The sequence below is a fragment of the Sinohyriopsis cumingii genome, chromosome 1, assembly GCF_028554795.1.
Source record: "Sinohyriopsis cumingii isolate HCF-2022 chromosome 1, ASM2855479v2, whole genome shotgun sequence".
Taxonomy (NCBI): Eukaryota; Metazoa; Mollusca; class Bivalvia; order Unionida; family Unionidae; genus Sinohyriopsis; species Sinohyriopsis cumingii.
Window position 1 is genome coordinate 148,936,564 of NC_142961.1, and position 23,361 is coordinate 148,959,924.

The 23,361-nt window shown below is 34.3% G+C and overlaps 1 protein-coding gene across 5 annotated transcripts in view; it reads right to left on the reverse strand.

Annotated features, from left to right (window-relative positions):
* Positions 1-23,361, reverse strand: part of LOC149808128 (triokinase/FMN cyclase-like) — a 69,277-nt gene that overhangs the window by 9,085 nt on the left and 36,831 nt on the right. For all 5 annotated transcript variants that reach the window (XM_089973641.1, XM_089973632.1, XM_089973656.1 and 2 more), the window contains 5 exons: positions 23,145-23,291; positions 14,745-14,851; positions 13,555-13,658; positions 6,867-6,900; positions 3,892-3,981 (listed from right to left, as the gene is read on the reverse strand). In XM_089973641.1, coding sequence (XP_089829767.1) covers positions 3,892-3,981; positions 6,867-6,900; positions 13,555-13,658; positions 14,745-14,851; positions 23,145-23,291 — 482 coding nt within the window. The remainder of the gene's footprint in view (positions 1-3,891; positions 3,982-6,866; positions 6,901-13,554; positions 13,659-14,744; positions 14,852-23,144; positions 23,292-23,361) is intronic.

A 23,361-nucleotide genomic window follows, 5' to 3' on the forward strand; every position in this document is an offset into this window, starting at 1 on the left:
GGTAATTGATCTCGCATAAAAACACCTAAAGTTTTTTTATTTTTAGTTGCTTAGCAGCATCAAGTAAATCTAAATTTGACATGGGCGTAAAACCAATGGTTTTTAATGAAGTGTTCCTGGAAGTCTCAGACCTTTTCCTCGATAAGTCCCTGGAGTCTCAAGCCCTGTCCCGTTGCTTTTTTTAATGCCATTCCAGCAGCAGTTATAACAGCACCTAATGCGGCCCCTTTTTGCAACGGCTGGAGCTGCAGCGGCTATCAGCGCTGGTATTGCCATGAGAAGTGGAAATATACCGCCTGTCTTAGCAATATCCTTGATGGCACTGGCAGAAAGTTCAAGTTGTATTCCAGTTCGGGATAGTTTAGCCTTATTAAGATGTTTAAGCTGACATTCTGTCAACGATAGCTTGTTCTGCCTGTGTTTTAGCGTTATTGTGGTTCCTGTTCCTTTTACTGATGCAGTTTGAAGTTTCTTAATCTGACCAGGAGTCAGATTGACACTAACATTATGATATGATGACATTTTATGATAATACTCGTATTTCTAAATCACGTGGATTAAGGTAAGACATTAAGATTTTCTACTAATGCATCAAAGACTTTCATTCGGCCACCAACACCTTCAAGTAACACTGCTTTGTCGCTAAGTATGACTGCGATTGCTCTGTAATTGGCACCAGCACCTGGATTCACATTAGCTCTGAAGTGTATATCAATGACAGACTGCCTAAATAAATCTAAATGTTCCAGTGAAAAATAATATATCGGATACAGTGTTGTAAAATCCAGCTGTGGAATTTGTAAACCGGTATCTACGTTTTGATCACATCCCATGTACGGCAATAATCGATGATACATGCGAGCAACATAATTGTTTTCAAAATTTAAAATTATATCCTTGGATGGTTCTTGATGTCCGTTTATTCGTAAAGAAACTTCATTGACTCCAAGGGTGTCAAATATCATGTGGCTGTGTTCTTGATTACCCAACCGATCAGTACTTTGCAGGGCAACAAATATGTGTCTTGGTGCAGAAATACCCTGCTGAGTCGCTATTTGCCATGTAAATAACCTGGCAGCGTTACTTTGGATAATATCCGTGGACACTGCAAACCATGACAACAGAGACTTACCACCTGTGTTCATAAAAGAAAGTAATCGCTGTTCTTCAGCAATCGATGGAGTCATTACTGGCATCCAAAGTGAAAGTTTAAACAGTATTACTTTACCAGCTGCAGCTGCATCTGCTCGCCAAATGGCATCATTATCATTACCCTTTCATACAAGCACAACTGTGTGTTTTGCTCCAAAAATGACTTTGGACATTTCTGCAAAATCCAAAGATATGCGACAGTGGAATCACACATGAAAATCTTCTACAGTCATCTTTCAACATTAATTTACGTGTATTAAATCCTAAATTGTAATTGCTGTTGGGGCTATGTGGTATCAATAAATCAGCAGCTGGTCTATCTATCGCTCCAGGTGGTTGTGGGTCAACTGCAGTATTTCGTGGTACAAGTATATGACAAAATGGGTTGGTATCAGGATGATCAGTGTTATCTTTGGTAAACATCACTGACGGACTGGTTGATCTTGTATAATCGTCGGAGTATCTTGCTAACCCTACTATTGTTGTGGCAACATCAATGTCCTTTTGAATTGTCTTGATGTTTTTTCCATCAATCATGTATGTGGCACTGTCAAATAATGCCACAATACCATTATTAACAAAACCAACTATGTCATCCCTCCCATATGCTGTATTGGCGACAACATCTGTTACAAGCTCACCTTCTACCTCAATAAAAGCCTCAGCAGGTAGAAAATATCTACTTGTATCATGGACCTGCAACTCAATTCTTCCTCGTGCATTGGGTACACGTGCGTCATAAGAATAGTACTGATAATCATGCACGGATTCATCTTTTTGAACTGCTTCATCCATGTCGAATGCTGTACGGATATACGTTTGAACATCTTTATTATACTGCTCATTTTTTAAATCGTGGTCACCTAGACCTTCGGGAAACTCCGCTTCCTGAAATAAAACTCGTGTTTATTTTTTCCTCTTTAGGTTCTCCTTGATTTACCAAGGATGCTAGGTTTTGATTTGCGGCCTGATTTATTATTTTACTGACATCCGTCGGCATAACTTCCATGGATGGCAATTTTACTGGTTGTTGTGGTTGTACAGTCTGACGTCTGCATAATAGTCTTGCTATTCTGTCTTTGATTGCCATGAAGGCTTTACCAGCAGCACTAGCAACTGCACCAGGAGCTTTTTCATGAATAACATTGATAGCTTTCATTGATAATTGTTTTGCAATTGGTGCTGCTTTGGGAGCCATCCTTCTAAATAATCCTTGAATAATATTACTGAGCCCATCTTCGTAATAGCTCTGTAAACAGGTAATCGCAAGTTTACTGCTCTGACCATCAAGGGTCTGCGGTGACCATTGTTGTGTATGATCATCTTATTGTTATTTATTCGTTTAATCGCTGTAGTAGCTGTCCGCAATTTCATCAATGAGAGATCGATAAATATTAATATCCATGAGACCGCCTTGAAATAATCGTTGACAAATATCAGCTGCTTCATTGATTATTTCCGGAGAATTATTACCAGCTCATTTTCCTCCTATGTGAATTTCTAGTCATTGCAGGTCGTTGAGAATATTGTTAGGACAAGTAACAATACCACTTCCTGTAGTCAAACCGCTACCAGTAGCGCTGGTGTCAGGTGCATTGTAAAATTCTTCCTTTTTTCTAGAAGATTGTGATTTTTTCTGTTGTGGAGGAATTTGTGAAAGAGATTGTTGTTGTTCTATCTGTTGCTGCGATGAAGGAAGTTGATATGAAGGGTTTTGCTGAGGTGAAGAAGATTGTTTTTGTTGAAGTTGTTTTGTGGACACATCATAAAGTTGCTGTACTTTGTCAAGAAGTGTTCTATATCTTAAATCATCATCTCTGGCTTGTTTTTTGTTGTAATATATGCGATATATCCATTTAATAAGATTATCATCACTTACATTTTCATGACCGGGGATTAAAATATCAGATTTACTAAATATATTTTCTAATATTTTTCTAGGTAATTTTTCTTCTTTATTACTTTTAATTTCTTCGATATTACCCTCCTTAAATTTTTCAATCAATTCAGCATTTTCTTTTGTAGGTTTAGGTGCAAGATCTTTTTTCACGTCGGCTATTTCAGTTTGAACTTTGCCAATACTTTCAAGTATTTCTTCACTGACAGGTGGAGGTTGTGCGGCAGTTATTTCAGTTGGAAGATCTCGTAAAATCTTTTGTTTTTTTAGTCTCTACTTTTTTCAGTTTGCTCAGAAGTTTGTTTGACTGATGGAAGAAGACCTTCAGTAGCCACTGCAACTCTTTCAGTAACTTTTGTAACGGGTCTAAATAACTGTTCTGCATCTTCTGCGAATTCAACTTGGGATTCTTGTCTCACTTGTAGTTTTTCTCTAACAGAATCTCTGAGTGGAATATATTTCTTAATCGCTTCTAGTCATTCTTGAGCTAATCTAGCTATGTAAGATTCCTGCACTGGTGGCATTATTTGTTATATTTTTATTTAATTAGCAAGGGTGCTGTCTTGGCCCCACAGTCACCGGTGCAATCTTTTTTTGCGATTTTCAGAAAGGTTTAATTTTGCGATTCGAGAGTGAGTCAATTAGATTTTTTGCAATTTTCAGAGGAAGGCTTATTTTACGATTTGACAGATAAGTCAATTAGAGGCTGTTCACCCTCTCTGCTGCTTCTTAGAATTGATGGACGTACATCTGCAAAGCAATATGCCAAATCTGACTATCACGGATGAGGTATACAAAACAAGTTCCAAGAATACTCTATCAGATCAAATATTTTGACTGACCTGTACAGCTGCTGTAAATGCATCTTTAGAGGAAGATAACTGTGCCAGGTGAGATGAAAATGTAGTGTATGCCGCATGGAGAGCATCGAGCTGCAAATGGAACATATCTAACATGTACACTGACTTTCAAGTCTAGTTCAACTGCAAACTGTACGGATACATCTGCCACTGCATAATGTGCTAACAAATCTAGGTCCATTCAGTTTGTTAGGAGTAATCAGTAGAACAAACAACATAGATCTGTCGGCACATTATGCTACAGCAGAGGATCAGGGTCTACCAGTATTCTGGTAGACTCTAAGCGAATATATACAATATTATGTAATACAGAATACAATCATGAATAAATTAAGGTTTCTTATTTCAAAAGTTGCATACAACATCTATATTGCTATTTTCTATTTCAATATGTGAAAAATGGCAGAGCTATACAAAGTTTTAAAGGTCAGCTCGCCCCATAGTACGAGAACATAATTGCCCAACTAGCGCTAAAACATTATGTACAATAAATTATATTTTATCTTTCTTTGTACTTTAGAAACATAAGCCAATAATTAAAGTTATAAAGAAAAATATTAGTAAATAGATATGTGTAGCTAAGAAGAGAAGGAAGAGTTGAAATGCATGTATAGTTACAAAAGCAAAAATGGACACGTGGATAAATAGATAAATAAACAGATAAATGAGGGTTTTGGGAATAGTTTGAATTTAAGACAGTGAGAAATACATAAAGAGGTATAACTGAATAGGTTGCTTCCTTGCTTTGGATAATTCATGATCATTAGTAATTTCCCATACTCAGAGCCTAAATATCTTCAGAGTTTGAAATGTTTGGTATTATCACACTGCCTTTCATCAGTGATTAATGTTGATCACGTGACCTATAATGGTCATGTGATACGAGGAGACTGGTGTCACTCATATCTGCAACATTTATCAAAACGATCTTTGACAATCAAGAAAGGATCTGAGAATGCTTATTTTTATCCATTTCATTATTTCCCTAACAATAAGCATTTCTTGGTCTCCTGTAAGTATCACATAAACACTCAACAATAAATGATAAACACTGCTTGATGGTGTTAGATTTAAGGTAGATTGATCCATGCCAACCCCTTACACCCCCAAGAGGTATATGCGTAATTATTGCTATTATAAGTGGCAAAAAAGTGTAATCTGGGCATAAAAAGTGTAATATATATATATATATATATATATATATATATATATATATATATATATATATATATATATATATATATATATATATATATATATTACATGCCAGAATTACAGCATGTGTGAAAAATGTACACTTAATTTTATTACTATAACTTGGTTCGGCAGCTAGTCAAAATTCTTGTCACAAAGTGTAAAATCCATATGGATTAGAACCAGAATACAAACACAAAATATAATTAAAAATTATTTATATTCAGCATCCACTTTAACTAGTCTACTTGTGTAACTTTCTGAATGATTGTGAACTGTAATTTTACAATGAGCATGATCATGTTACTCTGACATTCTTCATTTAAAATTTATAAAGCTGTGTTGATTTGGCCTTTTTTCTGATCTGACATGTTTTGAAGTGTGAAAAGATCCATCTGCTCTAGCATTTTCTGCAATATAACATTCAAAACTTGCACCGTACAATGTTTCACTTAACATGTGGTGCCATTTTCTTTAAAAGTATAGACTGGTCTGCTAACTGATTAGCTCATAAATATAACGAATCTGTGAGGAAAAGTTCAATTTTGAAGAAACCTATTTGTTTTCTTGGAAATGGGTCATACGGTTGCTATATATAGCAAATAAGGGAACTACTCTTAAGCTATTCTTATGCAACAGTCATCTTTTTATGAATATTCTCAAATTTATATGAAGAAATGATAACAAAAATGACAAAAATAAGTTTTTATTGTTTTTTTTATTTTCTTTATTAAAAAAGTGGAACCCATATAAAGGTGAACATAAAATGTAATATGGTGAAAAAAGTGTAATGATTACGCCAAAAGCATAATGGTTGGCATGCATGGATCCTGCTTAAAAGAAATGCAAGTGGATATTTACTATACACAAGTTCCTTTATTTCCAAATACACCAGTTAAAGAAATCTCATGAGTTATATTATCATTAATAACTAATTACATAGAAACCATGAAATTGGCAACATACATCAAAACAATCTGTGAGAAGCTAACTGTTTAGAGTTGGGAAGTTCAGCACCAATCTGAGTGGATGATATGCCTGTGGCTAGGTTAGAAAGCTGGCCAATCATATATACATATTACATTTTTGATACTGGTAGGTAAAATATAAATATTTTATTCTGTATTAGTAAAAAATTGTTTCAATAGTAAATATTCACATGATTATCTCATTTGAAAAAAAAGGTGAGACTGATCTTGACCACAAAACAGAAAGGAAATACTTTGACAGTTTGAAATAAGAGATGCAATAAACTGTGGACAAAGAAGAAAGCGGTAGCGGTACATATAAACACTAAATAAAGGGGTTGATATATGTACTGTGATAAGAATCAGATTACAGAACTTCCAGAAAATAAAGAATTATAAACTGAACATGACCTATCTCTTTCTCAATATTTAGGTTAAGTCCACAGACAAGCACTGCAAACTTTAATGTGCTTGAGCTGAATTTGAGCTTGTCTTGGGTACTGGGCAAGTGAATTTGTAAAGCCTTAAAAATGATCATTTTTATTATCATACTACAATAACTATATATAGATGCAATGTCACCTAAAGATGACAATCAACCGTATCTATACATCAAGAAAGTATGTACCTACTCTCTCCTTTATTAAAATAGTGTTTGGAGAGAGAGAGAGAGAGAAATTGACAGAAAGAGTGATTAATTTAGTGTTTTTTAATGGCACTTCAATGCATGAAAGATTACATCATGCAGTAATGTAACCTGCTTAACACAAACCAAAGGATGAAATTCATGCTTACCATTGTTCTATCTCCAGGCTCTGCACCACCATACCTGAATATGACAATACAAATGGTAATCAATAAACACAAATCAAACTAAACTTCACACCACAGAAATTTACTCTTTGCACAGGTATCTGTGAAAGGACTGATATGATGAGATGATGTATACGAAAAAGGAACTCGTTTAATAGTTGTCATTATAATTTGTGCTAGCTAAAATTCAGGTCATAAAAATCCTCCTGATTTTGAGCCAAAACTCCTGACCAAATTTTGCATATCCCCTGATCTGTCATAATATGATCTCTCTGTTCTGTTTCATGTGTCTACTGACATTAATACTAAGAATTTTTATGCTGACCCGTACAGAAATTTCTCATGGATTCCATATGGAATACTTCAGGAATCCGTATGGAAGAGATATGGACTGAAAAACTTATGGAATCAGACAATTTATTGTTTCAATTCCATCAGTACTTCACAACAAGTGAAAATTCCATATGGAATAAAGTTGCAACTTTAATCCATAAGCACTTTTTTCCATATAGAAAGCAGGCTCATGTATTAAAGCATCATGGAAAATACTCTTTGAAGAATTAATAACCTAAACTATCTGATTCAAATAGAAATGTTTGTGGGAGTTAGAGTACATGTATATGTCAGTGTAGCTGGTGTGGAAGGATGAATATATACTCATATAAATTTGAAGAAGCACATGTATGTCAGTTTTTTTAAATTTATTTCCACAGATGTTTAAAAATGGACAGACATGACCAAAAAAGTAAAGAAAATGTAAACATGATCAGAAAATTAATATCTGGAAGTGCAAGCATAGATGAATCTTTGGACTTAGAAAATCTGGTGCAAGGTGGATTTTGGGCTTGATCTAATGTTTATTCTGAAAAGTAATTTTTTTGGCTTCTTTTTAAAATATGCTCTACAAAAATCATACCCTAGTGAAAATGTGACTTAAATTTCAGCATAATCACTGAACATTTCATGACATTCACTCAAATGTCCTTTTTCACTAAAATTATGGTATTTTAGGAGATTTTACCAAAATTTCTGAAAATATCAGTGGGAATCTGTGACTGAAATTTCTCTGAGAGTTTGTCAAAAATTCTAAAAATATAGTGATATTTTGTGATTGTAATATCACTGACATTTCAGTAAAAAATATCAATAAGATATAATAAAATTTGTTTTTTGTTTCTTGTACAATTTGAACGATTTTCAGCAGCATTTATATTTCCTGTTTCTGACAGCTGTAATTGTATTGTTTATTTTGGGCACAATAACTTCTTTCCACATCTTTCCGTGTTATATGTCTTTATCAAATTTTTTTATTGTTGTTGCTGTATATTTGTTTAACTTAAACTGGATTTAACTGCCCTCAAAGAAGTTTTCTTGTTTTCTGTTTTAAATCAGAATTTCGCTTTTCTCCTGACCTGAATCTGATTTTCCTCGATACAGACCCTTTTTTTAATATTGTCTCCGAAACTTTTTTTAATTAATGCTCTATCCGGTTCCATTCCGCAACAATCTTTCTATTAAGTATTTGTTCCATTTATTATTTAAAGGATGATCGCTGTAAAGAGCTTTCTGATTGGTCAAAATTTTGTACTTTGCCCAATGAATCGTTGCATAACAGAAACTGATCTGAATCCTAAACATCGCGATTCGAGTGGGATACGAGTTTGAATAACCATTTGAAAACTGTGCAGCAATGAGAATAGCTTGAATGCAAAGTCGATGAGAACGTAATTGGTCAATCTGTATGAAAAGTGAACACCAGGATTAGCATTTTGCTTTTTGTGCCATAAACAGCTCTACAGTAGTGGCTATCTTGCTAAATAGGATAAGGAATTGAACCAGGATGATTTCGAAGTTATATAACTCAAAACTGATTAACTGATTAAATTTAAGGAGGACAACATATAGATCACTGGTGGGAATTGTTGCGAAATACCCATGTCTATCAAAGATTGTCATATCTTTGTGGAATTTTCTTGGCCCACATGTAGAATCATCTTTCAATATAGTTAGGCATTATTGTGTATATTATCAAAATATGCTAGGTGTGTTGGAATTCAGTGTAAAATAAGAGAAATTATATCATGATAATTGTTTCTCATTGCTGCTTATGGAACAAGGACTAATTCAAGAGACCACAACAGCATCATAGTTTGTACATTAATCAAAAATCAAGTCTGCAGTACAAGTGACATATGGCAGGCTCCTAGCATTTCTTCTTCTCATGTCTCAAATAGATGCTTTTCTGTAATTTTGCATTATTTTAAGTTAAATTTTTCAATGCAGATTAACATTTTATATATGTTTATGTGTTCATAGATGCCTGTGCATATATTCCAGGCTTGATACTTTGATTTTTAAAATAACTTAATTATTTAGTGTCAAACCAGATTCTTCACATGTTGTATATACTGTATATATTGTACATAACAGATAGAAGGCCTCATGGTAGATTAGTTCTGTAACTAATTAAGTTACCTTCTCTAAATAAAGTCATTGTTATTATTATTAACTCCCATATCTCTTCCCCTGGATTTCATATAATTACAACATCCGTAAAAAGAATTTCATGCAAACTTAATATCACCTTGGTTAATAAAGTCCTGTTTAATTTGTATTCATTATTAATTTGAAACATTCTGAAATGTCTGAAAAACTATTGAAACTTCAGTAAAATACTATATAATGATCACAATTTTAGTGAAATCTCACAAAAGTTTTAGTCAAATATTTGTGAAATCACACCAAACTTCTCAGTAAAATGAAAAAGACTTAAGTGATGCCATCATGGATTAGGCTTTGTATGCGAGAAAGAAAATGAGGACAAGAAAAACCTAAATCTTATTTGATAATGTCTGTCAAAATAAAATTTATGATCCATTTTAAAAATTATTGTGAATATTTATCATTGATTCCCAATAATGTCTAAGAATCATTAGGCAGTTTAATAGAAATCTGAAGCAGATTTTTTCATGGTTTAGGCAGAAAGTGCTTAAAAAACCCGTCTGAAATCAGCCTTAAGTATGCCTGGAAAATTTTGTACGGGTTGAACTATTACCAAATTCCATATGGACAATTTACAAATTCCATATGGTATATTTGCCAATTCCATATGGAGTTTTGCCAAATTCCATATGGATTATTCACAAATTCCATATGGATTATTGCCAAATTCCATATGGAATTTTAATTTTATTCCATATGGACAACCTACAGATCTCATGGACTAATTTGCATATTCCATGAGATTTTCCATACGGAGTACGTACGGAATCCATAACATTTCCATATGGATACACTGAAATTCATAAGAGTGCTTCAACTATAGAATAAAAATGTCCATATGGATATTTCTGTAAAAATACATATGGATTCCATATCCATGACTTGGAAAATTTTGTACAGGGTGTCATGAATTACTAGATTTTTTCTAGAGAAATATTAGTGGTAATTCACTGGAGTGAAATTAAATAAAAATATTTTCACTGCCCCATTGACCATATTATAACCAAGAAATTATAGCTAATTTTAGATGTTTGCATAGTCTAGTGGCAAGTCTGGCTGCCTGCATGTAGACCAACCAATTTCAAATCCAATTAAGTATATTTACTCATCTTCAATTTTTCTTTTATTTACTATTTTGATTTGAATTAGGATGGAGCATTATGATACAGCTGATATTATCTGTATGAATATATACAAAACACAGCAGAACATAAATGGTAAACCACTGACATTGCCACAAAAGATACAGTAAGAAATCTTCTATCAATCTGTTAAAGATTGCCATGAAAGATACAGTAAGAAATCTTCTATTAATCTGTTAAACATTGCCATGAGAGATACAGTAAGAAATCTTCTATTAACCTGTTAAACATTGCCATGAGAGATACAGTAAGAAATCTTCTATTAACCTGTTAAACATTGCCATGAGAGACACAGTAAGAAATCTTCTATTAATCTGTGAAACATATTATTAGCCCATACATTTGAGCATAAAATAAAATGAAAATTTGCATGTTCCAAGTAAATAACATATATTTCATTTTTGTGGGTGAAAACTCAAATCCGTTATTCACTCAGAGCAAGCAAATAATCTCTATAATATCAGATTACAGCCATTTAATGAGTAGAATAACCCTGAATATCTTACAAACAAGTTTAATTTTAAATAATTTATGGTCAATTTCGTGCCCCAAGTAATGCAAAATTAGATGATGTCAAAATAAAACATCACAAAAATCAGAAGTCTCAGAAACAGACTTATAAAAGGGGTGTAAAGGTATATATAAATGGGGTGTAAATGTATTATTATAAAAGGGGTGTAAAGGTATAATTACAAAAGGGGTGTCAAGGTATAATTACAAAAGGGGTGTCAAGGTATAATTATAAAAGGGGTGTCAAGGTATAATTATAAAAGGGGTTTCAAGGTAAAGTTATAAAAGGGGTGTAAAGGTATAACCATAAAAGTGGTGTTGTCAAGGTATAAGTATAAAAGGGATGTAAAGGTATTATTATAAAAGGGGTGTAACAGTATAATTATAAAAGGGGTGTAAAGGTGTAATTGTAAAAGGGGTGTAATGATATAAAAGGGGTGCAAAGGTATTATTATAAATGGCCTGTAAGGCTATAATTATAAAAGCGGTGTAAATGTATAATTATAAAAGGGGTGTAAAGCTATAATTATAGAAGGGTGTGTGGGTGTGATTTGGACTTTTGACATAGCTTTAAAAAATGTTTAGTCTTAGCGCTATGATCTCTGCAGCGTGGCAGTTTATAGTAATGTCTAGCACTGGGGCATCATGCCGCAGACATGTACCATGATGTTCCACCCAGTCACATTATCGTGACACCAGGTCGACCAGTTCTAACACTAACCTCTTAATGCTGAGCACCAAGTGAGGCAACTGTTAGTACCAGTTTTAGTCTTTGGTATGAAGCAGCCGGGGATTGAACCCATGACCTCCCACATCCGAGGCAGACACTCTAACCACTAGGCCACCAGAGCAGTTCAAGGGTGTGTGGGAGTGTAAAGGATGGAAATAAGAAATAAAATTAGTTGCTACTGAGAGAAAGTAGGGGGATTCTGAACAATTACAACTATTAGTAGTTACTGTCATAAACACTTGACTCCTGTCAGTTTGTGAAAACCAGTTTTTGATAGATTGGTAGTTGGATGGATAGATATAATTAATACGGTTGGCACTCTACAAATATTATGAACTTCTGAGAAAGTGGTGGGTGTAAGGTGAAACTGTTTACATTTGCAACATGCACAATGGAGAGAATGTTGGCATACCTCTTTGTTACTTTCATGTACTGTGGCTGATATTTCTTGGGATACTGTACTTGTGGAAATTGCACAGGATCTACTCACACAGTTAACTAAAACGACTACTCCCTTGAGCTAAAAATATCAACCCGAATTAGTCTACAGTACAGTTTTTTAGCAGTTATTAAAATAGGGAAAAGGAATTTTGCCAGACTAGACAATACCAGCTACTGAAAGTGCAATGATGAATTACCAAATATATAAAATGAAAAAAAATGTTATTGGCTCCCTTTTTTTAAAACAATTTACTTCCAAAGTCCAGGAAGTGAAAATGACTTAGCGGAGCTAGCACTTTTTTTTTTGTTGAAAGGTGCACATCTGAAGTAATGTCAAGCTGTATATTCTACATACAGTATCACATATATCAAAATAACTGAACAGTTCTTTGATACCAAAGATATATAGGGGCCCCGAGTGGTCTAAAGCGCTCTCCGTTATGGATCACTGCCATCTCACCTCTGTCTGCTTGGGTTTGAGTCTCAGATTTGGCTAATGTGGGTATGTGAGAAAGCTTGCCAGTAGCTTCTCGTGGGTCGGTGGTTCTTTCCGGGGTTTTCCTGGGTTCTTCCTCCATCATTAATACTGGCCGCCATGTATGGTCTATCGTGTGCTGGAAGATGGCGTTAAACCCCACAACAACAACAACAACAACCAAAGATATATAAGGTCTTTTTTAAACAGCCAGTATTACCAGTGAGGAAAACCAGGGAAATTCTTTTTCTTTAAAAATCTAACCCTATGCAAAATATGAAACTGGAGAGTGCCACCAAAGGGCTCTGCCTACTTTATTGAACAGGGCCCTTAATTAAGAACAGCCATATGGCTTTAGAAATGTATGTGTGTACAGCAGATCAGTTTCAGCTGCAAACATTAATAAATAGCAAAAGTTTTAATGACCGCTCTGGTGGCCTAAAGTGGTAAGACCATCCACCTTGGATGCAGAAGGTCGTGGGTTTGAACCCCAACCAAGTCATACCAAAGACTTATAAAAATGGTACTAACAGGTGCCTAGTAAGGCGCTCAGCATTCAGAGGTTAGTATTAGGGCTGGTCAAACTGGTGTCAGAATAATGTGACTGGGTGGGACATCATGCTACATGTCTGCAGCATGATGCCCCAGTGCTAGACATCACTATAAGCTGCCACACTGCAGATATTGTAGCAACATGACTGAAAAATTGTTAAAGTTACATTTAAAATCCAAATCTCACACACACACACACACAATCACACACACACACACACAAGCTTTAATATCTGAGGTATGATGTTCACAAAACCTTGTTCCAGATTTGATCAAAATCTTCTTAATGCCAGTTTGAGACAGGTAAACATTTACTACCTTTGAATAGCTTTCATTCCCTGATACATTGCCTCGGCAAAGGTCTGGCCTGAGAGTTCCATCTGAAACGCTTGGGCTGCCGATGTGAAGAACAAACTGTACAGCTGAAAGAACAAAACAGTGCATAGGACTTAAATTCCATATCACAGTAAGTACGTACAAAATGTCAAAAACAACAGCTAAACAAATCAGTTTCATTCATTCATTCTATTCATGAATTCTGCTCACAACGAAACTCATACCTAAAATTGTATCATTAGTTTTAATATGATGTCATATTTTAATTCAAAAGGTGAAATAATTGCCAACAGTTAACAATCATAGCTTTCCTTCTTTGGAACACCATTCATTTTATAAAGCAATTCCTAATTTAATGCAGTACCACTATGGACCTTGTGATAAAATTAAACCAAAAATTGAATTTAAAATGGCTTATTCCATGTATGACTATATGGGTTAAAAGGTAACAATGTGAAGCTTAGTATTATATCCTTATTTCTCTTTTCAAAACATTACTTTATGACAAAATGAAATGCACTAGTACCATAAGTGGAAAAAAATACATTTAATTTACATAAACTTGAATTATTACAATGCTAGACTGGCATTTTTTTAATTCCACCCCACCTAACAAATAAAGATGTAATCCTCATATTTGCCATGATTCAGCACATAATGTGGTTGGCAGTCATTACCCCAGCTACTATGTTATAATGTTGGAGAGCTGTATCATATTACACAGGTAACCTATATTACACATAATTTTCATATTATACAGGTAACCTGTAACTACATTACTTAAAATTATATTATCCAGGTAACCTGTAACTTGATTACTAAAAATTTTCATATTATACAAGAAACCTTTAACTACGTTATTTAAATTTCAGTGCAGCTAAATAGCACAATGAATGCTACAGTATGGTATATCCTAATATTGTAAAAGTTGGTGATTAGCTTAACAGTAGTATGGGTTTATCATTGTTGGAGTAAAATATTCTGAACATTCAATACTGGTAGTAAATAATAATAATAATAATAATAATAATAATAATTATTATTATTATTTTGACAAAGTTCAGAAATAATTTAAAAATGCCCATTTTATCCCTTAAGATTCTTCTTAAATACAGCATAGTGGTTTTTTTTTAATGTGAAAATGAGAACTTGAGATAAAATCCTGAACATACTCCTCCAGAGCATCCTCCCATACAGTTCTCTGCAATTCCACCAATAGCTAGTGACAATGCTTGGGGATGATTAAATGGCCATCCTTTGCTGTCCTTTTGCAACAACTCTGAAAAAAGGATGGAGAGAGAGAGAGAAAGAGAATAAATTGGAAAAGAAAATATCAATTTTCAAAACACCAACTGTCATTTCCACATGTTTTGTCAGCAGTTTAATAACTTCTGAAAACACAACATAGAAGAAAATCATGATTCACTCACATAACTTATTGCTAACGCCAAGAGAACCAAGCCTTCTCATTAGCATACCACATAATACAAAAAAAAATATAAAAAAAATTCACAATTATACCCATAGTATGAAGTATTTACTTAACATTTCATAAATATTGAACATATGAATTTGTGCAAGTTATATAGAGCCAGTCAGGTGAAATACATTTGATCAAAATGTTCATAAAGCTTACCACCGCATCTTGTATAAATGAAATAAATAATACCTTTTTTTGTGTGAAAGCAGTGGTCAGTGGCTCATGAGTATCAGCATGTGTTTGACTTTGACTGACATTCAGGGACAAGTTAATTTTAATTACAAACATGTTCAAAATTCATATTTTTGTCTAGGTTCACCAAAACTATATATTTACATAAGCTGACCTTTATACTGAAAATTTGATTCATGCAGAGTGGGGTTGTCTTGTAAGTACAACATAAAAAAATATAAATAATCTAGTGATAATGTTGGGAAATTTAGATGTTTGCAGTGCACCCAAAAATTGAATTAAAATAGTTTTTCTTTCTATGCCACTTTTCTCATCCTGAAATGCACATATGGTATGTACTGTGTTATCTCTTTCATGATGGTATTCATTACAAATTACTTCCATCTACTGTTATTTGGATTTTAAAATATTACAGGTAAACTAAACACTACATACTGCAAAGCAATGTCCATCAATGTTGTTTACTGTGGGTATTTACTAGCAAGTATATTGCTTCCATTTTTTGTGCAGGTCCTAACAACCTGTATCTGTACTAATATTTCAGTTTTGCTGTACAAATACTGTGTTTGATGCAATAAAAGTTTTGATTGATCTCATCAACTCCTAGCACCACATTTACACTTCTTGGAGATGTACCCTACTTCCAACTCTGTAGCATCTAGGTCATTTAAGATGCACCAAAGTGGGTGGTATTATGGAAAAGTAGGCAGATTTAGCTCTATAATGGTACCAAATAATGTGGACTTTCTAGTCTATCACAGAATACAGAGGGAAAAACAATTTTTGAGACCCAATTTTTTTTACCCCCCACCAAAAAATTTGCCACGTTTTGGAACTGGATTTTGTGTCCATATTTTAGGACTTCTTGGCCTCAGATCTAAGGCAGACCAGTCTGAATTGCTCATGGCAGGTGAACCTTTGCAAAAACTAGAATAAGTTTGACATTTGGAGTAAAAAGTGGCAAGGACAAAAAAATGATGGGTCCAATATGCAAAAAAACACACACAAAAAAGAACTCCAACTTTTACCCTTCTGCATATGTGCAAGTGATTTAGCCAATAAAAAAGTTACGTTTTTCACACAACTAGGCATCTGGCTAAACAAAAATCTCTTAGAAGAATCATTTGCAGTAGTAATACCCAAAATGCGTTTCCTACTTCCAATCGACACATTCCAGTTGCAGCCTTTAATAGATTTCACAGACTGTATGATCAAAGTGTTACTTACAGATCCCAAGATCAGTGACTGCATAAAAACCTGTATAAGACAGTGAAGTTGATATTTAAGATGACAACAATGGAAAATTCCAGAACCTTATCAGACAATGAACACGAATTCTTGGACTTTATACCAGATGCCAGTAGAAAGTGACATTTATAGGATACTGTGAATTAAAAAAATGTGGATTCAAACTTTAATTGTTTATTTATAATACATGTGGAATGAGCATATTATGGGATATTGCGAGTTGGATCATTCTGAAATGCTATTTTTATACCGGCATGTGACCTGTAATTGAATTCATGGATTTATCATATAAATGGATTTAAAATATCAAACATTATGGATTTTAACAGATTTCATTAGGAAAAATTTTAAGTTTTCAGTTTATTTCTGACATGTTTCACTCAATAACTGTATTTTACATTTGTTCTGTCATTATTTTTCATATCTATCTGTCTGTCTGTCTATCAATATCTATATCCAGTTGGGCTTGTTTATTTTTCCAAAGATCTGACTTGTAAAATACACCCCTAACTTAAAGGATGGTCAAAGAGAAATTGGCTTTTGTAGCCCTAACAAGGGGTGGGGGTGGTTTATTTGTAGTCAGATTGACCTGAAAGCAAGTATATATGGTACATCTGTGGCAAAAAAACTGGGTGCATAGCTAGAATTTTATATGCAGTGTATTACATACTTACAGGATACCTGCCATAATGTGTCACTCTAAAATACCATTTTTACTCCCAAATCCAACCCTGTCATGTTTTGAAAAAATGATTTTCAGTAATCTTCAAAATGAAAAAGATAAAAGAAATAACCATCTCAAAATATGCCCAAAACATGAAGAACATACAAACAGGAAACAGTCCTGTGTAGAGCTCATGTAAAACTATTCTACGGGCAGTTTATACAGCTGACTGTAAAAAAGGCAATTAAATGGTAAGGCAGTAAGGCAACCACCATTTCACATTTTATTATACATACAGTGGCCCCCCTCATATACGGTCACCCTTTTTGCACCGGGAAAGTGGCCTTATAAGATGGGTGGCCTATCCAGAGGGGGTCTATATCTGTGAAATGTGTATGTAGTAGGAAAGCTTCATACAACTTAAAGCAGTTATTATCTTCATTTAATAGTAGCATTAGTTATTAAAATGTTCTTGTCTTAAAAACAGATTTATTTCAAGGTAACATAAATTTAACAGTTCATATTCTTTGGTGTGAAATTTGAGGTATTGTCGGCATGCGCATTATAAAACCATTCAAAAAAGTTACTTGAGTCTTGGTACATACGCTGTTTCGTATTTAAAATAATTCTCTTTCCATTTACTCCATTTTCGCACTGCTACAGAATGTTCTCCTTATTTTTATGCTCTTGTTTATTTGTTTATAACATTTTTGGCCGGTGAACTCTCCTCATTGTCGTCAAGTTGAATAACTTTTATTTTTCTTCTAAAGTATTATTTCTTCATTTATGTGATGACATGTTAAAGTTTTGTAATGATTTATTCATATGTGGCTAATTGTACAATACTGCAATTTAATTTTGCAGATGAAACATTTGTAAATGAAATGCCTTATTATACAGGAAGTGATACACGAACTGTCATGTAATTTTTTGGTCTTTGTCTGGTACCCTGTTTTGTTTCATGTTAATTGTTCCTGTGTGTGTGTGTGCATGTGTGTTAATCCACAAAATCTCTTTTTAGCCTATCTGACCATGTTATGATCTTGACAATTACATCTGTTGAAATTGTCAATTTAAAAATAATAAATCCGCTGTGTGAAACCCAAACCTCAATCAAAACACTGCTGACCCCATTTTTACCTGACCATGTTATGTTCTCAACAATTAAAAATACCCGATCATAATTGTCAATTAAAAAAACAAAATCCACTGTGTGAAGCCCTATCAAAACACAGCTGACCTCATTTCCTGCAAACATCAGCATTCATGATATAATAATAACCTTAGTGGTACATGTACTTTAGCCAACACTTCTTTCAGTAACGAAAACCTGACATCCGCAAACATACATCGGGAAAGATAATCTGATTACTTACATCACTGTAATTAAATATTGGTTCTGGACAAATAAATAATAAAATGTGGCTGCTTGTAAGGGGTAAATTTTACATTTGTGCACTAATATGGCGGCCGCTGGTTGCGTTAACAGGGTGGCCTTTCTTGAGGGGTACTTTTGAACACAAACTCATTGGTGCCAAGGGATTCTGGCTGTAAAGAGTGGGTGGCCACTGGTCAAGGGGTCCATTCATGAGAGGGACCACTGTACTTGTGTATAAGCCAACTTATCAAACCGAATAGGTAAAACTTGAAAAAGTGCGTAAGCTGACCCATATGCCCAGCCATACTGAAAAATCTTGTTATTTTAATTGGAAAAATTAAAAAATGATGAAAAAGTCTGGAAAAAATATAATTTTTTTGTTATTGGAACCATTTTAGTCTGAAACCGGTAGCATGAGTGTTCTCGTGCATTTGGGAGAAATTTTAGAATACAGATTCGGGAGTTACTGTTAAGTCTGGAAAAGCTTTGGGAAATGTCAGGAATCTTTTCCTAAATCTGTGGCAGGTAACACGAGTACAATAGGTCATCGGGGTATGTAATCTTGTCTTTGGCGATTTGCATTAGCAAGATATACCATTAGTCAACAAGAAAACTTAAATATTTTAAAGTTTATACCTTGTAATATGGATAAGCCAACCTCCCTTCTTCCATGCTTTTATTTTTTCCCAAATTATTTGGCTTATATGCAAGTATATATGGCACTTAATTTACTGAAATTAGTTTAGGTGATATGTCAAATCCTTTGAAGAGTGCTGTGGGGGAGCCAATTAGGCCAATTTCATAGGTAAAGTTCACAAAGTGGAATAATCCAATTCATTTTGATGTTCGGTAAATCCAAGAGATGCATGATGAAGACGTGAAGTTATTACACATCATTGATTACATACAGGTCAGTGGTGTCTGTCCCCATTCTTGTGATATGGTTGTTCATATGGATAATGGGTTGTATTCGTACATACTGGCAGTAGCAATGATACGGCTGGGAACCAGGCTAAGTGCTGGAATAATCTACATAGTCTTCAGTCTGGTTTACAACGGAAAATATAAAAAATATAAGCATAAAATATTTTAGGTATCAGTAGCCGGCCTATTTTTTTATATTTTTAGAACAGTGCATGCGGTTATTACAGGGATGAAATAAAGGTCAGTGGAGTTAATCCCTGATTTTGCAATGCAGACATTAGTAGCAGTAGCGAAATGCATTTTTTGCCAAGACATCATGGTCACTGGTCATGTTCAGCAGGTGGTCGCTCATGACAAAGCGTTTATATAATAAAATCAATCTGTGCATTATGATTGTGGTCGGAAATGACAGGTGGTTGCTCATAGCAGAGGTCGCTGATAACATGTTTTACTGTACTAATGTATCACCTGCACAGCCCCATAAAGCTTGAAAAAAATGATGTCCCTCCAACCCAATGAAATGGTTGTTCCCTAATGTGATGTATATTTTCTTTTTCCTATAGAGACAAGCATATCTCATGGTCAAACTGCATTGGATACAGTTCTGACAATGCAAATATTATCATCAGCAAGAACAGCTTGGTTCTGAATACGATTTGCTCAGGGAATCTAGCAGGGAAGTTTGAATAAAAGTAACATCCAGTCTCTAATGAAAGCAAACATGGACACAAACAACACTTGCATTACTTCAAACCCTTTGAACTAATGACAGCAGCAGAGACTGTATCTAATCAAGACTATATTCCACGATCCAATAAATTTTAAAGACAGAAATTTGGTGTAATTATGTATTTAATTTCCATATGGTTTTGATTATGCGAGTGTGTGCACATATGTTTATGTGGTGATGATATCTGATGATGCTAAATCTACCAACTATTTTTTGTTTGCAAGAGTATTAAATTCTTTATAGAAAAATGATGTTATTTTCTTTTAAATTTAAATTTTCAATTATTTTGTTTAGATTTATAGGAAAAGATAGCTTATTCTCAATTTGGACAATGTCTCTTTTGGAAGGGGTCATGAGCACTGAACAACCCAAGCCTTGGGACTTTTTGAGTCTCAAAAAACTCAACACTGTCTTAGAATATGGCAGGTATGAAATGAAAGCTTAATATTTCAAATATAGCTGTAATTAAAACTGAAGGTACTTTGTCTTACTTATAAAAACTGTACTCTCATTTACATCCCTCTCCCTAACAAAGTGTGACAATGTTGACATGACTGTGCCACCCTTCAACCATTTTATTTGTTCTCAGCTGTCAGTCAGTTACACTAAACTTCAAGCAGGGGACATGTTTAATACCGTAAACTGGTTTTGTTCGTACTTGTTACATATGAAAATATGCTTTGTGGTGCCATTCTGGGATATAACCTGATAACCGATCAAAATGTGCTTTGAGGTGCCATTTTGGGGCATAATTTGATAACCTGTCCAAATGTGCTTTGTGGTGCCATTCTAGGGCATAATTTGATAACCTGTCAAAATATGCTTTGTGGTGCCATTCTAGGGCTTAATTTGATAACCTGTCAAAATATGCTTAGTGGTGCCATTCTGGGGTATAATTTGATAACCTGTCAAAATGTGCTTTGTGGTACCATTCTGGGGCATAATCTAATACCATGTCCAAATGTGCTTTGTGGTGCCATTCTAGGGCATAATTTGATAACCTGTCAAAATATGCTTTGTGGTGCCATTCTGGGGTATAATTTGATAACCTGTCAAAATGTGCTTTGTGGTGCCATTCTGGGGTATAATTTGATAACCCATCAACATGTGTTTTGTGGTGCCATTCTAGGGCATAATCTGATAACCAGTCAAAATGTGCTTTGTGGTACCATTCTGTGATAAAACCTGATAAACAGTCAAAATGTGCTTTGTGGTGCCATTCTAGGGCATAACCTGATAACCAGTCAAAATGCTTTGTGGTGCCATTCTAGGGCATAACCTGATAACCAGTCAAAATGTGCTTTGTGGTGCCATTCTAGGGCATAATCTGATAACCAGTCAAAATGTGCTTTGTGGTACCATTCTGGGGCATAATCTGATAACCAGTCAAAATGTGCTTTGGTGGTGCTCTTTAGTTTCATATTTTGCATAGGGTTAGAATTTTAAAGGAAAAAAATTTCTCCAGGTTTCCTCACTGGTTTTACTGGCTATTTAAAAACGACCTTGTATATCTTAGGTATTGTTCACAGAACTTAGAATTCCCTTTATTTTGGTGTATGATTGATTTGTGTAATATGGGTTATGGAGTATACAGCTTGTCCTTACTCCAGATGTGCATCTTTCAATAAACTGCTAGCTCCACTTGATCATTTTCACTTCCTGGACTTAAGAGGTAAATTGTGAAAAAAAAGAGCCGATAACTTTTTTAATATTTTATATATTAGGTAATTCAGCCATTGCATTTTCAGAACTGGTATTATCTAGTTGGGCAAAATTCATTTTCCCAGTTTTAATAGGTGCTAAAGATAGTGTACTTTAGAATAATTGAGGGTGATTTATTTAGCACAAGGGAGCAGTCATTTTAATTAGCAGTCTGCTTAGATCATGAACACTTTCCATAGTACAATATCTAAAGCAACATAGAGGTATGCCAACATTCTCTCAAATGTGTATGTTTCACATGCAAACAACTTCACCTTACACATGTCACTCTCTCAAAAGTACATAATAAATGGTGAGTGCCCCCTTTGTGGTGCCATTCTGGGGTATAATTTGATAACCCATCAAAATGTGCTTTGTGGTGCCATTCCGGTATATAACCTGATAACCAGTCAAAATGTGCTTTGTGGTGAAAATCTAGGATAAAACCTGATAACCAGCCAAAATGTGCTTTGTAATGCCAATCTGGGATATAACCTGATAACCAGTCAAAATGTGTTTTGTGGTGCCATTCTGGGATGCAACCTGATAACCAGTCAAAATGTGCTTTCTGATACCATTCTAGGGCATAATCTGATAACCAGTCAAAATGTGCTTTGTGGTGCCATTCTAGGGCATAATCTGATAACCAGTCAAAATGTGCTTTGTGGTACCATTCTGTGATAAGCCAAAACTGGGTGAATAATTGCACATGGGTACTCATGTATTTTAAATACTGTTACATGAATTATAGCACCTGTCAGTGTACCCAAAACAAATTAGACTTTGAAGGGATAAGTTTTCTCTGTGCATTCATGTGTGCATCAAGTTCATTCATCTCTCATATCATGTACAAAACCATTCCATTTGATTATTAGATCTGTAGTATCCAATCATGAAAACTAGATTATAAACCTAAATATATAACCTGGGCAAATATCTTCATATTCCTCAATATATTAAAAAGACTACATTACCTTTCACGTAGCTATCTTAATGTTTGTCTATTAGTAAAAATTTCTAACCAGTCCTCTAAAGAAGATGACATATGGAAAAGTTTAACTAAAATCTTTGTATTATAACCAAATGACTTAAAGTTATAAGGTCTGATTCGAAAAGTACTTTTGTTGTCAATAGTGAAATATGCAATAGTTTTATATGTCTCATGATGTGGCATAAATACGGCAAACTGACTGAATGATACGAAATTTTGAGCAGTGCATATAAACATTAATACCCATGCAGATATGGATCTTACCTTTTTTAATATTCTGTGCTCCCCTTGCTATCGTTGAACCACAGTCTCCATCGCCACTCTCCTTGTCTAAGCCATTCAAATGTCCTTCTGATGCCACCAGCTGATCGCAAACATTCTGAAGTATGCTGTAAATGTGACTAGCCTCATCTGGAAATGTACAGAAAACATCTAATAATTCAGTAATCAAACATTTAAATATTCCACATAACTTAGCTTC